Source organism: Pistacia vera, unplaced genomic scaffold (assembly GCF_008641045.1).
Source record: "Pistacia vera cultivar Batoury unplaced genomic scaffold, PisVer_v2 Contig875, whole genome shotgun sequence".
Taxonomy (NCBI): Eukaryota; Viridiplantae; Streptophyta; class Magnoliopsida; order Sapindales; family Anacardiaceae; genus Pistacia; species Pistacia vera.
The window spans coordinates 187569-204475 of NW_022196751.1; the positions used below are offsets into that span (position 1 = coordinate 187569).

The following is a 16907-nucleotide window of genomic DNA, read 5'->3' on the forward strand; positions in this document are numbered from 1 at the left end:
TTGTAAAACATGATTCAAATTCATCAGCCATGGTGGTTGACCAGCTACTTGGTCCCCGTGTTGATCAAGTTACTCAGGGGGAGAACCGAAGCCCAATGGAGGAAAAGAGAAAGAATATGGACAGAAAGGTACATTTTAAAACTCGAATAATCTTTTTGATTTCACGAACCTGCTTTGAAACTGAGTGAATTTGATCAGCTTATTCTGTTTTCGTTTCATTTTTTATTTTATTTGGAAAAAGACCGATGAGAGAAGGACCAAACGTGGTGCAAAGAAACAGAAGAAAGCTCCTGAAGAAGCTTCAAGTGGTTATGTTCATGTGAGAGCAAGGAGGGGTGAAGCCACTGACAGTCATAGCTTAGCTGAGAGGGTAGTTAACCTGTAAACCCTACAAATTAACCTTGAGACCTCTTGTCTAAAGTCATCCTCTTTAATTTTCAACCCCTGAATGAATTTTTTCTTTATTAAATGAATATTTTTCAGGCAAGAAGAGAGAAAATCAGAATAAGGATGAAGCTACTGCAATCACTTGTTCCAGGATGTGACAAGGTGACATTCTATATATTTTTACATGATTTTTATGTCCTACTTACGAAGAGAGAAGAATCAAAATCTCTTTGTAACACCAACTTAATTGGTGCCAAGATCATATTGGCCTGGTACAAATCATAAACGACTAGTAGTTTTGAGTTTTTGGTCGGGTTTAATTCCCAATTTGCTTTTTTTATTTTTCTTCACCAGAAAGATCACAGGAGTTAGTTGTCATGGAAACTTTTTCCTTCTTAATTAATTATAACAGATGATTGGAAAGGCTCTCATACTGGATCAGATAATTAAATATGTCCAAGTCCTACAGATTCAAGTGGAGGTAATTGAATTGTGATTTCATTTACTTCAACTTATTTTGGTACCCCACTGCCACTAATATTCATTCTCATCTTCAGTTCCTTGCAGCAAAACTTGCTTCTGTAAGTCCCATATATGACTTTGAAGTGGACTCCGACTCACACACACTTGCCCAGGAGGTAATTAAGTATCCATGAATATCAGTGTACGGTTCTGTCATCTTATCTTTAATTAATTTTCATTTAGTAATTAAAGTCATGAATTGATTTCAGAAGACTCGCAGCTTGGATTTTCAATTACCAGCTGTTCTAGAATCCAGCTCCACCCAGCTCACATCTTTCCCGGCAGAGAGTTCTACACGTATTGGACCAAATTTCCTGTTACCTAATCAGGAGCAAACTTTGATAATCAATCAGTTTCAGGATAATACCAATCAGTTATGGGGCACAGATGACAGCCAGAGACTTGACATTGTTAATTACTTTGGTTCAGACAATTTGAGCTCTTTCTAGTGGCAAATTAAAGTGAAAAAAAAAAACTAACTTCCCACCTAGGTAAGGTTTTCTTGATTCCAAATTTCACTGACAGATATGATATCTTTGCCTTTACTAAATTATATACAATCTTACTATATTTCATTTGGCTTCTATTGGCAGGCACCTTGATCAACAACATTTAGAGAACCAGAAGAGATCATCGTGACAAAATTAATGCGACGACAAAATTTCGATATACTGTGCGCTGAAGGGTCTCGATGATCTCTACTATCTCTATCAAAGGATTAATTATGATTTCATTCTCTTAATGCTAAGATGTAGTTGTTTGTTGTAATGTAATTGTCATATTTTCTTGTAATGGGGAGTATGATTTTGTAATTTCTAGCTGTGTAATCTAATTGTAAGAGGATTGCTTTATTTGTTGAATTGTATTCCACTTTTCCTTAAAGGATTTCTGATGGCTTTGTTATCTTATTTCTGTTATTTCTGTTCTATGTATCTGTCATTGAAATTACTGTAGCATGGATTTACATTAACACTGAACTGAAAATAGTTTTTTTATAATCAATTCATAGCACTTTGGTCCATTCCAATCCAATATTGTTTAAGATGTAGACTTCTCCAAATATCGCCCCATTTAATATTAGAGTAGTATTTTTTACTATTACGATCCCGTTTGGAGCCTCCATATGGTGTCAAAAAAATTCAAGTCATAGTATTTTAACTTATGCATATAAAACCATATAAAACTTAAAAGTGCAACATATTTTATAATTATCCATCATTAATTATAATCCACCGATGATGTTTTGACGTAATAAAAGAGATTTTAGAAAAAAGGTAAACTTTGTTATTAGTCAATTATATTAGGTAATCAGTCCCTCTAATTAAAACAGAAAGAACGCTCCAATCGCTGCTCTTGCTCGATCAACTTAATACAGTGCAATTGTTATGAATCTCGGTAAAACTTTTTAACTACAATAATTGGAGGGTAATAAGTCAAACTGGAGTTAACAAATTTAATTAATAGAATAGAATCCTTTAATAATTATGTCTCACATCTAATCTATATAGAGTTTGCGTGTAGAAAATTAGCATTAATCACGTTGATTTTGAAGAATGTAGAAGCCATGTTTGTTTATAATTCTAAGGAGAAATATTCAGGTTCACGTTCGGTGGACTAGTGGACTTCACGTTTATTAAAATTATTTTCAACGCCTATAACTGTTGTCGGAAAGATACTACTATACAAGCACAGTAACCTTATATTTGACAAGTATAATGCATTGAATTTCAAGGAGAAGAACAAAGAATGAATTTCTTTTTAAAAACAAATAAAACAGAAAAGAAATGAAAAGAAAATACTGAGAAAGAGTACTCATAATAAATCCTGAGTATAATCATCATTGGATTGTTGATAGTAAAAAAGCGAAAAGAGATTCTATAAGTTTCTAAATTCGACTTTTCTCAGTATTAACGAAAATAGTGAAACTCTTATCTGATTAACAGTTTTAGGATTCTGAAAGATTAATTAAAGTGTACACAAACTGACCCAAATATCTCATATGATATATATATATATATATATATATTTTGTGAGCACCCACAATTTATTATGTAATATAGCAAGTGCCAACCCATCCCAACTTCCACAAGGTTAAGGTCAGATCACATTCTGAGATAGATATGTTGTTAAGACTTAAGACTGGACTGTGGAGAGAGCGATCAAATGTCTCACGTAAGTCTAGTTTTCCTTTGGAAATAGGAATTTTACTACGATACAGCTAGAAGCGCATGCCTAGCTCACCTTTTTCTATGTTCCTGTATTTGATTTTTCACTGGTTATAGTTGTTGTTGGAAACATACTACTATAAAGCTACTGTAACATTGCTTACCAGTTAATTTCTCTTGAATTAGTATAAGTTTTATATATATATATATATATATATATATATACCCAAAAATTATTAAGCCTTTAATAGTTGTTGCACTGTATCCACATTTTGTCTGGGAGCAAAAACTATACGCAAAAGTTTCAAAGTCTTGAGTTGAACACGAGTGTCTGACCCGGCTTACATAATAGTTTTAGTTGTTTTGTTTTTGAGATGCATCGCCTCAAAAAGCATGTTAATTATGATCTCGTTTGACGGCAATATCTTAAAGATAACCATCCTTGTCTCTTAAAGTCCGATTACAGACGGCGTATTAAGCTTTTGAAAGAATCCAACAACTTCATGGATGACCTGTTTCGTGGAAACTAATAAAAGGAAGTCCATCATGTTAATTTCAAATCGATATATTTGCATGATTAAAAACATGCACAAACTGAATGAACTCAATATTCTTATCACTATAATCATATAATTTGACTTTCCCTCTGTTTTGAGAAGCCAATGAAAAACAGCTGCATGCTTCGCTTTCGCACAATTTTGAACATCGAAGATCTCCGATGTTGATAATTGAACTTGTAGGCCTCCACCTCTTTTTAATTACATTTTTCACGCCTTAGATTATAGATAGCATGGTTATATCGTATCGTGTATCAAAAACTTAATTTTTTGAATCGTGTATCGCGTATCATATCGTAAAACACGCTTTTTTAAAAAAAATTAATAAAATAATCAAAATTTTCTAAAAATTAATATAATCCCCAAGATTAATTAAAGAATTTTGTGTTATTATTAACTTTAAATTACGGTATTACATAATCAAAATTAATCACAAAATTCCAAGATCATTGTCAATATCTATATCTCCACTTATATTATTATTATCATGTAAAATGGGTAATACATATTCCTCTTCACTTTCTTCATGCAAAATAGGTAAATTTGGACAGGTTTTAGTGAATCAGGTTGGGTGACCCGGTTTCGACCTGAAATTTTTTTTGGACCTTTGGCCCAAATTAATAAAGTCGTATCGACTTATATCGATATTTTTAAGGATACGAATAGATACATATCGTATCGTATGATACATATCAACGTATTGAATGGTTTAGGATACACTCTTTGATATGTATCATTGGCGAGCTGTATCGAATCGTATCGTATGATACGTATCGGGTATCGTAGGATACTAACAACCATGATAGATAGTATTAATAATTTCCACGAATGGTGCAAGAGAATTCGAGGAGATGTGGAAATATGTAACCAGGGGCGGAATCTGTCAGGAAAGAGAGGGTCGAAACAGTATCACACAACAGAGCATGGTTATCAAATAGTGTATCGTATCATGTATCGAAAACTTAATTTTTTGAATCGTGTATCGCGTATCGTATCGTATCGTAAGATACATCTTTTTCAAAAAAAATTAATAAAATAATCAAAATTTTCTAAAAATTAATATAATCTCCAAGATTAATTAAAGAATTTTGTGATATTATTGGCTTTAAATTACGGTATTACATAATCAAAATTAATCACAAAATTCCAAGATCAATGTCAATATCTATGTCTCTACTTATATATTATTATCATGTAAAATGGACAATACATATTCCTCTTCACTTTCTTCATGCAAAATAGGTAAATTTGGACAGGTTTTAGTAAATCGTGTTGGGTGACCCGATTTCGACCCGAAATTTTTTTTTGACCTTTAGCCCAAATTAATAAAATCGTATCGATTTATATTGATATTTTCAAGGATACGAAAGGATACGTATCGTATCGTAGGATACATATCAACGTATCGAATGGTTTAGGATACACTCTCTGATACGTATCGTTGGCGACCTGTATCGAATCGTATCGTATGATACGTATCGGGTATTGTAGGATATTAACAACCATGCAACATAGTAGAAATTGAGACATGAACAATTTACATGGAAAACTGTCAAACAAATTGAGAGAAAAACCACGGGCAAATGTATGAGGATTATACCAATTCAAGTACTAACAATTTAAATTTTGAAATTTTTTTTTTTTTTTTGGAACTGACATGACAATAAAAGAGGNTTGTAGGCCTCCACCTCTTTTTAATTACATTTTTCACGCCTTAGATTATAGATAGCATGGTTATATCGTATCGTGTATCAAAAACTTAATTTTTTGAATCGTGTATCGCGTATCATATCGTAAAACACGCTTTTTTAAAAAAAATTAATAAAATAATCAAAATTTTCTAAAAATTAATATAATCCCCAAGATTAATTAAAGAATTTTGTGTTATTATTAACTTTAAATTACGGTATTACATAATCAAAATTAATCACAAAATTCCAAGATCATTGTCAATATCTATATCTCCACTTATATTATTATTATCATGTAAAATGGGTAATACATATTCCTCTTCACTTTCTTCATGCAAAATAGGTAAATTTGGACAGGTTTTAGTGAATCAGGTTGGGTGACCCGGTTTCGACCTGAAATTTTTTTTGGACCTTTGGCCCAAATTAATAAAGTCGTATCGACTTATATCGATATTTTTAAGGATACGAATAGATACATATCGTATCGTATGATACATATCAACGTATTGAATGGTTTAGGATACACTCTTTGATATGTATCATTGGCGAGCTGTATCGAATCGTATCGTATGATACGTATCGGGTATCGTAGGATACTAACAACCATGATAGATAGTATTAATAATTTCCACGAATGGTGCAAGAGAATTCGAGGAGATGTGGAAATATGTAACCAGGGGCGGAATCTGTCAGGAAAGAGAGGGTCGAAACAGTATCACACAACAGAGCATGGTTATCAAATAGTGTATCGTATCATGTATCGAAAACTTAATTTTTTGAATCGTGTATCGCGTATCGTATCGTATCGTAAGATACATCTTTTTCAAAAAAAATTAATAAAATAATCAAAATTTTCTAAAAATTAATATAATCTCCAAGATTAATTAAAGAATTTTGTGATATTATTGGCTTTAAATTACGGTATTACATAATCAAAATTAATCACAAAATTCCAAGATCAATGTCAATATCTATGTCTCTACTTATATATTATTATCATGTAAAATGGACAATACATATTCCTCTTCACTTTCTTCATGCAAAATAGGTAAATTTGGACAGGTTTTAGTAAATCGTGTTGGGTGACCCGATTTCGACCCGAAATTTTTTTTTGACCTTTAGCCCAAATTAATAAAATCGTATCGATTTATATTGATATTTTCAAGGATACGAAAGGATACGTATCGTATCGTAGGATACATATCAACGTATCGAATGGTTTAGGATACACTCTCTGATACGTATCGTTGGCGACCTGTATCGAATCGTATCGTATGATACGTATCGGGTATTGTAGGATATTAACAACCATGCAACATAGTAGAAATTGAGACATGAACAATTTACATGGAAAACTGTCAAACAAATTGAGAGAAAAACCACGGGCAAATGTATGAGGATTATACCAATTCAAGTACTAACAATTTAAATTTTGAAATTTTTTTTTTTTTTTTGGAACTGACATGACAATAAAAGAGGTCTGCCACATTAGTATAGTTTTAGTTAATGCATATATCATTATTCAATTAAAAATAAGTATTATAACACCTTCTTTCTAAATATAAGGAGAATAACAAATGACAATTCTCTCTAAAATTGGAGAATGCAAATTCTTTCAATTTTGGGATGCCTAAAACCATAACCAATGCCCTGCTATTTATAGCCATTAAGAGTGAACCCTAGCCATCCACTTCTCTTGGCCATGAAGTCACCGTTTGGTTGAACCGTGACCACTCATTCAAAACTTGACTACCATCTAGTCACTTGGCTAAATCTCCACCACTCATTCCACTTGGCCACTTGGCCATTTGCCTACTTGGCAACTTGGTTCAAGAGGTTAAGCCAACTCACTTCTTCGACTATACTTGGGTTTTGATAATGGACCTAATCCAATAGAATCAAGAGGTCAGAATATATTTTTAAGTTAATTTATAAAAGTTTTTATATTTGTATATTAAAGTTCTATAATAACTGTAAGCGTTTTGCTCTGTATATTACAAGTTTTAAGTTATATTTTATTACAGTAGAATATAACTGGGGATAAGAAGTCAAAAGAGAAGGAGAAAATATGACACAAGAATGTTGAAACAATATGCATGATCCTAAAGTACATTTTTTAAAATTGGATCGATTTTTATTTTCTATTCATCTTGGTCACCAACTTTGAATAAAGAAGATTGCAGATAAATTAGTATTACTCAAACGTTAAATTAGAAAATTTTCAATCATTCTAGTATTCGTAATTTTAGGCACAAAAATGCAGCACCAAAGCTTTTCTTAATTAGTGCAAATATTTGGAGCATACTTGGCCGTTTTATCGACGTTATTAAGACTTTCTCCAGCTTTTTGAATGATTGTCATATGTTGAAAATTTCAAGGTGAAAAGTGTCACTTTCTTAAATCTTTGGGTTAAATGAATTTGTCCAAATCTGAAGGGTGAAATAATCATAATTCATAACCCCCAATATATATGACACTTAAGGCTCCCACTGGTTCACTATTCCAATGTTTATTAAAATAGTATTTTAGAAAAAGTAAAATTGAATTGAGTTTAGTTATTTTTACGAGAAAAATAATTATTAATATTTTGAGTTGAATAAAATATAATTAGATTTTAAAAATATTAAAATAAATATATTTTAAGATTTTTAGGATACGATAATGGAATAGGATAGGATTTTTCAATTGTAACAAGAATTGACCTTTATTGATTACGTTTGTGTCTGTCAACGGAATTGACCTCACGTTCAGAGTGAAGCCCATAATAACCAAACCCAACCCAACTACGATCCATGACTTGTAGCCAAAATCCAATTCTACAGTAGGATGGCTCTCTCACCCTGGTGATGGAGTTATTCAACGGCTTAAAACCCCAAATCAAGATCAACGATACCCATTGGATCAATTGGGCTTGTTTTGGACCAGGAAAAGCCTTTCCAAGTTAAAAATAAAGAATATGGGCCTAGGGGAGGAAATCTAAGGCCCTGAACCTTCCAAATTGGTCTCATTATGTTTCAGCAATCAGAATCTTATACTGGGCTTTGGCTACAATACAGAAATGTATTGTAGTTTCCCATCTAATCTGAATCTGACCACTGGAGGAAATTTTTCTGGGCAAATACTTATTACTCTTCAACCGGCCATGTTAAACAGTTCCGTTAGGGATAATATCATAACTACCCCTTATAGTTTGCATCTATTATATATACGGAGAATGAATTTCTCATTTTTATCAAAATTACCCCTTATAATGTTAAAAGCATAAAATTATAAAAATGAATTGAAGAAATTTATTATACAAGTGCCAATTAAATAAATCATATAAATTTATAAAATAAAAAATGAATTTCCGTTATATTGGTCCTGGCATTAAAGGAATAAAGTATTATAATACGCCTAAATATTAGTGTAGATGTGCTAAATGAACCATTATACCCACATAATATTTGTTATACCCAATCTAACAAATATTATTACAATTAATAACTAAACACTTAGTTGATTAATTAGAAAGAAAAACACATAGATTCAGTTTTAAAGATTGATAAGATTAATTCATACCTGGGTATCAATCTTCTTGAATGAACATTTCTCTTTGCTTCGAGCATGCAATTCAAAAGTAAAATAAGAGATTGAAATAATGATTTTTTTCACAAACTGAAAATATTATTGATTTTTCTTCGAATAAAAATGTACATAAGCTTTTCTTTATATAGAGAAGTCCGGATTTGAAATGAATTGAATCCGTAAAACAAAACAAAACAAAAGATCTAATCAATCATGAACTAAAGGTGACTAACTATTAACAAAGACTAATAAACTAATAAGAAAATAATATATATCTTAAAGATAATGACACTAGGGTCCACATGTCTTACAAAGATATAATTATTACATTACACGTTTTACATATCAAAATATAATTATTACAAACGACAATACACAATATCTAATGCCTTCTTTTAATCTGGATCGTTGAATTCTGACAGCAAAATCCTCGATGTCCATGCATTATCTTCCGCTTGTTTGATACACGTCAACATATTTACATGTTGGACATTTTCGGTTGTCCAAATCTCCATTCTCTAGATTTTTATCAATCTTTGAAGTTATCCATTTCTATAAGATCAATAAAATCTTTCAGAGTTTTTTCTTCTTGGGCCTTTTGGTCGTGGGCTAAGACCAACATCAGAAGATCAATAATACCTTCCATTAAAGTTTGTTTTGATAGATGGGCTAAATCAAACCCTTCTAGTAGCATTCTTAACTAGGCTTGGTTATGTTTGAAGAGTGTATCTTGGATTGTCGCATACCTGTTTGGTAAAACTACCACTATCCCATTATAGATATGGACAGTAGCATTTGCTTTAACAAGCTCTTCCAGCTTAGATTTAACTAGTAGCAGTTTTGCAATATGCAACTTGGTCCAATCATCCTCTTCCTTCCTTTAAATTTCTTCTAGCGCATAAGATCTCATTCTTACCTCATTATCTAACATAATTCGACACCATGGTTCTCCTATAAGAAATTCCCATATCCGTACAGGTTGAACATTATAGTTCTCTTGCAATGAAGAAGTAATCATGCAAGTGAAAGTATCGACCTTTCTATTTAATACACAAAGCGTTTGTTTAACCGCGTGACTGCATCTGACATATTCGGGTCCACCATTGCTTCTTGTACATCAATTTCGATTGCATCGATCCATCCTCGATTCAAAAGGTTTTTGCAATAACCTTTTCTAAAGGTTTTCCATGGAACGTACAATTCCATAACGCCATTAGGATAAATTACTAATCCTTAGACTAAATCTGCCAAGTCAGTTTTTCCCAATTTCACTATTAGATCATTTAAATTCTCGAGTTTGAGATCCATCATGTCAAACAAATGACATTTTCTCATTACCTCGATTTTTTGAATTACTGCTCCATAAAGTAGAGTAGTTCCTCTAAACTCCTCATCTTCATAAAACAGTTTGTCAGCTTCCAGCCAAGTTATCCTTCTTGCAAACTTTTCTAAACACCTTTGGAGTTGCACTTCCTCTTGACATGTTGCTAAAGCGATTCTAATTTGGGTTTCCAAATCCTCCTAGAGTGTTTGACTAGTCAGAGTTAATCTTAAGCCTTCTTGAAAGCTAAACCTCTCACCAATATCCGCATCAATTAACCGCTTTTGTGGAGTGTGTGGGATCACCACACTTGCAGCGCCTGATGATGAAACCTTAGAAGCTTTTGTCTTTTGCCGTTTGCAATAAGCTCGTTCATGTCCTTCTTGATTATAGGACTAGCCAATGGCAGAGCTAGGATTTTTGCCCCTGGGGGGCCTCCACGACTCCGCCATTGTTTGCCAAACAACAATTTAAAAACTTTTAAAAAAACCACCAAACCTTAAGCAAAAGAGTTTACAGCAATCACAATCCACCAAAAATATTCCACACAAATTTAGAGGTAAATCGAAACTCTAACACAAGTAAAATACATAAAAGTTTACAAAGAGATGGATTAAAATCACCAGAGAAGCAATCAAACTTCATGCTTAATAACTCTAAATCCAAACATTAATATCAAAACTCAACCGTCTAGATTAAAGATCCACACATCCTCTGCGTATTGACCAAAAAATCAAGTTAGAATAGTATACCTGAAGATTTGAATATATGAATATTGTTTGTTTAAATATGAAAGCAAGTTAGAATGGTATACCTGAAGATCTTCAATTTAACACGATTTTCCGCTTCGATATATTCTGAAAGTGTTCAATGATATAATCATTTTCAATTGTAGCAAAAACTTCCTTTTCAATGTAAACCACCAAGCAATTGTTCATCCAGTTGTCTCCCATTCAATTACGCAAACTATTTTTCACAAGATTCACTACAGAGAACACTCTTTCAACTGTTGCAGTAGCCACAGGCAAAACCAATGCTAATTTAATAAGCAAGAAAACTTTGTTGTAAGCAACATCCTTCTTAAACTCAACCATTTTTTTTAGCAAGGTCAGCAATCCCTTCGACATGAGTGAAATTGGCACTGGTGGTAACATCCTCATAATAGTTTTCAAGTTGATCATCGAGCAACCAAATATTATGTTAAGGAAAATCAGTAGGATAAAACTTTGCAAATTCAAGTAATCTATCTTTGTTAAATGCAACAAAAGAGTTACTTGAATGAAGAGATGTCATACATTAAAGCAACCTCATATTTACTTCATCAAAATGATTATTGAGTTCTTCTTGAATGTTATCCAAAACTGTATACATCAATTCCACCTTAAAATGACGTTTATTCGTACTTGGCGCAATCCCCTATTTTGTCCTCCCAAAGTTATCTTCCATATTCTCCAAGATTGGTATGTCAGTATCTTTGCACATATCAGGAGCTTCTTTTAACAATATGTCGAAGCAAGTGTCTTCATTTCTCATTTTATGCAATCGACGCTTCGAAACTTGTACAAATTGTATGGCATTAAGAAGATCATGATCTTTTCTTTGTAATGCTTGTGACAGTTCATTTGTGATTCCTAATACTCTTTTCATTAAGAATAACAAAAAGACGAATTCAAAATTCTCCATGATTCGTAATAAACTCCTTGCTTGACTTTTGTTTTGCGAATCGTATCCTTCAATCTTAATCACCCTAAGCACATCAACAACAGAAGAAAATAAATTTATGACACTATGAATTGTCCCTATGTGTGAACCCCAACGTGTATCTTCTGGTTGTTTAATAGTGCATTCTTGATTCAAACCTTGTCCCATATGAAGATCACCATTAGAAATCAAAGATATCACGTTTTCATATTGTTTATCACGTAGAAGATCTCTGCGCTTACAAGATGCCACTATAGTGTTTGATAACATAAAAAGAGATTGAAAAAATTCACCCAATGCCGAATGGTTACTTATAACTTTGACTAGCGCCAGTTGGAGTTGATGAGAGAAACAATGAATGTAGAAAGCTAATTTATTTTCTCTCAATATCAAAGTCTTCAAACCATTGAACTCATCTCTCATATTGCTTGCTCCATCGTAACCTTGCCCCCGTAAACTTGTCAAACTCAATCCATGCTTTACAAAAAAGGTATCTATTACAATTTTCAAAGACTTTGCAGAAGTATTCTTAAGATGCACAACCCCGATAAAACGTTCAATAATACAACCTATTTTGTCCACATAGCGAAAAACAATAGCCATTTGTTCTTTCACTGCCACATCACGAGATTTATCAACTAGTAAAGAGAACGGTTGTTTATCTCTCACAATTTCTGAAACAATTTTTTTGGTTGTCAAATGAGTACAAACACTAGTTAATTCCCTTTGGATGTTGGGGGTCGTCATTTGATGGTTTTTTGGAGCATTTTCTAGCACAACTTTTTTTATGTTGTCATTATGATTGGATAGAAACTTCAATAGTTCCATAAAGTTACCTTGATTTTCAGATTCAACAGACTCGTCATGACCATGAAATGCCAATCCTTGATGTAAAAGAAATCTAATGCAATAGTCCAATTTGACCTTTTTCGACATGCAAGCAAGATCTACATCGATGTGTTGCCTTTGGTTTATTAAATCAACACACTTGGCATGACATTGGTTATGAGTACTAGAATGATCTCCAACATGTTTTTTCACTTTTGCTTTATCTTTCCAATTATTAAATCCCTTACTCACAAAAACTTCACCACCTGCTTGGTCACCATAATCAGTTTTAAAAAGATAACAATTTAAACAAAAGATGTAATCTTTTGCCACACTATATTCCATCCAACTTGGTCCTTCTTTGTACCACTCTGGTGTAAACCTATGCTTTTATCTCCGAAAAGAGTGAAAGGAAAGTTACGATCTTTAGGTTGGCAAGGACCTTTCAACAAGTATACTCTTCGAATTTCCTCATTTTGTTTGTCAGTACAACAAATCTCATTAATTGGTATCCTCAATCCTGGATCAGTTTATAGCTCATCTAAATTGAACATCCCGACCGAAGGTTGAGCTTCTTTTACTTAGTGTTGTTGTTGCTGATGTGGGACTTCTTCTTCTAATGGGATTTGATTAACCTCAATATCAGTAAAGTCTCCATCAACAATTTCTACTAGAATTTTCTTTAATCTCTTGAAATAATTGAATATCATAGCTATCAAATAATAAAAAAAAAGATAATATGATATATGTAAAGAAAGACCGATGAAACTTTAACTAATAAAATTACAAGGACTGACTTATTACGTTTTTAGATGTAACAATTAGATCTAATTAAAATATTATTTTAGCAATTAATTAATCATTTTATTGTGTTAATTTTCTTATATTTAAAATCATTTTAGTGAAATTTAAAAACTTATATAATTTGCTAATCAATTTTTTGACTTATTTAAATTAATGGCATAGATAAGCTAGATTTAATTTAATTACTATTAGAGCATACTTTGTCAGCTAATCACATCATAAAATAATAAAAATATCATTATCAATATATTAATGATTGGTGCAAAGCAAGCTGTCCTCTAATTATATAAAAAATTAATTTTATAAATGTATTTGTGATATCTAAAGTCACAAATTAATAATAATGTTTTCAACCAATTACAAAATCAAACAAACACAAAACAAACTCACAAGATTCATACTTTTTTTCATCAGAATAAAAAACCTCCATAAAAACAAATATGATTTAACCCTAAAATAAACTAAACTAAAATAAGTAATATAAATACCTAAAACTGATAAAATAGAAAATAGTCTTCAAAAGTTGTAACTTCAACCGAGCCAGTAAGACAAAGAGAAAGAGAGGCACACTCACTAAATTAAATTAGGGATACAAAAGTTGTGGTCCTATGGAGATTGGCCGGCATATATATATTATATTTATAATAATGAAACTAGTGGGCCAGCATAGCCGCAATATTTATGATGGGTGAGCCTGACATTGCTGCATTAACATATTATAGCAATTACTTTGATTGTGGGCCATATATATTTGTACCTTTTTGATATAAAAACAATTAATTATAAATATTTGCAATTTTTTTTTCAAAATCCAGGCCTACCCTCAAGGATGCTGGATCCGCCCCTGGGACCAGCAAACTATTGCTTTCTTCGGAGTTTTTTGTTTTTGCTTCTAAGGAATAACCTCATTTTCAAAAGTAATTTCCTTCGTAGAAGTAACTTTCAAGCGTTGAAATTTTGGGTTTCTTCTTTCCAAAGTATCAGAGTCATAATCTCAACTCTTTCCTTCTTTAACCTGCTTTGCTGCAGTAACCTACTTAGGAGTAGAGATCACCTGCTTATTTACAATTTTTTTCCTTTTTAGCAGTAACCCTTGGAGCCAAAATTACCTTCAAGGGACAATTTCTTCTCAAGTGTCCTCATTGTTTACACTTGGAACATGAGAAGTGATTACCAGTTTCCTTCTTATTCGCCATTATCTTGTAATTCTTCAGAGAAATGTCTAGACAAAAAGTCAGCAATCAAGTTAGATTTACCAGAAATATATTCAAATTTGATTCTATAATTCGCAAACCAAATTTGCCATCTGATTAGTCTAGCTTTGTCATCCTTTAAAGACAGTTTCATAAAAGTTTTTAAATATTTAGAGTCTGTCCTTAAAGTAAATTTTTGACTGATTATAAACAATCAAAATCGATCAATACATTCTTTCGCTGCTAAAACTTCCTTTTCATGAATATGATAGTTTATCTTAGTAGGAGAGAATTTTCCTGATGCATATCGAACAATCCGTTCAATATTATCAGTACCCTTAGCCTTAAGCACACCTCTCTAGTATAAGTGAGACGCATCATTCTCTATAATAAGCACATCCTCATCTTCCGAGAGTTTTAAAGGTTTTAATTGCTTTGTCAAGGCTTTGGTCCGCTTAACACAGTTAGTATCTTCAAGTGTCCAAACCCAGGGCACTTTATTACTAACCTTAAGCGTCAAGCCATTGATTACATTAGCGAGATTAGGAACATACTCGCGCATATAATTGGCTAATCCAAGAAATTGTTATAAAATGTGCTTGTCTTCCAGCACATCTGGGAATTCTAGCAACTTCTTCGAGATATGTTCTTGGAGTTGAATACCTCCTTCCCCAATCTCAACGCCTAAGAACTTCACCTTGTTCTTAAACTATTCTACCTTTCTTTCAGATATAATCATTCCATTATCAAGGAACATTTTGATCACCAGTTTAAGATGATTTACATGCTCTTCTTTGGTCTTACTAAAAACAAAAACATCATCAATATAGACTACATAAAAGTTAGATAAGTCTCCAAAGACTTTATCCATTTTTCTCAGGAATATTGATGGTGTCTACTTAAGCCCAAAAGGCAGAACCATCCATTCAAACAATCATTTTGGACAAGTGAAAGTCATCAAAGGAATGCTTGACTCCTCTATTCTGATCTGCCAGAAACCTGACTTTAAATTGAATTTTAAGAAGATTTTTCCAAATCTAGCTTTATTCAAACAAGCTGATTTGTTTGGTATCTTATAGGCATCATAAATAGTTTTATCATTTAATTGCCTATAATCGATAACCATTCGCGCTTTGCCTTTTTCTTGCTCAGCTCTATTCATGACCATGAATGTCGGCGAAGAGTGTGGGCTTTCACTAGCGCGTATTAACTGCTTTTTCAATAATTCAGGTATTTACTTGCTAAATTCTTCCTCTGCATCAGGAGTATAAGGATAGGATTTGGTAGTTATCGTATCATCATCCTTTTTTAATTTAAGCGGAAGCATATATACTGTTCATTTCCCATAGCTTTAGTGCTTGATCATCAAAGCATGGAGAAAATTCCTCTTTAAAGGATTGTACAAGTTCCTCTATCCTTAAAGAGTTTTTTTGGCTCTTGTTTTTAACCTTCAAGATTATCTCCTTATCTGTTGATTTATCTGTGCTCTCAGGGCATGCACCAGAGGGACTAACCTCCTGCGATATACCCTGTGCGATCCGGTTTATATGATGACTAGGATACAATCTTTGAAAGAAAACATTACAAGCCTCATCTATTCCTTCTGTTTCAGAGGCTTTCAACCACCATTTTTCTTTTTCCAAAATTTGGAAAACAATGTGATTTACTTCTTGCCTTAGTTTCACTGGTCTAAAACCATTTCTATCTTTCGAAACTTTAGGCTTAGCAAGAATAGAGATTTTTATGACCTCCAAGGATAATGTGGTCGTTATCCTGAGTAAATGGTCTAACTTCTGCTTGCCCTCGCAAAAAGCTTTTTCCAAGAATGAAATCTACTTCTAAGTAATCCACTATTAGGACTTCCCTTAGAATAATTTTTTTCTCGTTTAATAGTACAACCACGTTTTCAACCACATTCGTGATCATACTTTAACCTCTATCTGCAACCATATTTAGGATTGGTCTTTCCAATGATTTCCAAAGCTCCTCTAGAAAACATTGTTTTCTTGCAATACATTTGGTTGCTTTGAATAGAACTACGTTAGGCTAGTGTCAAACTACACCAATTGGTGCACAAGGTGGTTTGGTGATCTCAAGTCCAAGGATCACATACACCACCATCCGTTAGAGGATTTATTCCATAGACACTGGGGTTACCATCCATATGGAAT

At 32.6% G+C, this 16907-nt stretch overlaps 1 protein-coding gene and 1 long non-coding RNA gene across 2 annotated transcripts; one reads left to right on the forward strand and one right to left on the reverse strand.

Moving 5' to 3' along the window:
- Positions 1–800: 800 nt before the first annotated feature.
- On the forward strand, positions 801–1310 carry LOC116119149. Its single transcript, XR_004126333.1, has 3 exons — positions 801–868; positions 945–1025; positions 1119–1310. It is a non-coding gene; the product is annotated as an uncharacterized LOC116119149 (long non-coding RNA).
- A 10316-nt stretch (positions 1311–11626) lies between these two features.
- On the reverse strand, positions 11627–14686 carry LOC116119156 (zinc finger MYM-type protein 1-like). The gene is made up of 3 exons (XM_031405096.1): positions 14653–14686; positions 12748–13005; positions 11627–12585 (listed from the first exon to the last, which is right to left on the reverse strand). Exons 1-3 carry the CDS (start codon positions 14684–14686, stop codon positions 11627–11629), a joined length of 1251 nt encoding a protein of 416 aa, XP_031260956.1.
- Between the last annotated feature and the right edge of the window lie 2221 nt (positions 14687–16907).

Bases quoted from the DNA above. Each gene is read 5' to 3' on its own strand.
- LOC116119156 (XM_031405096.1), bottom strand. From the start codon at position 14,686: ATGAGGACACTTGAGAAGAAATTGTCCCTTGAAG. The intron at 13,006-14,652 runs GTAATTTTGGCT...GTGACCAAGCAG, and splicing joins GAAGAAATTGTCCCTTGAAG to GTGGTGAAGTTTTTGTGAGT. The intron at 12,586-12,747 runs GTAACTTTATGG...AAATTGTTTCAG, and splicing joins TGTTGAATCTGAAAATCAAG to AAATTGTGAGAGATAAACAA.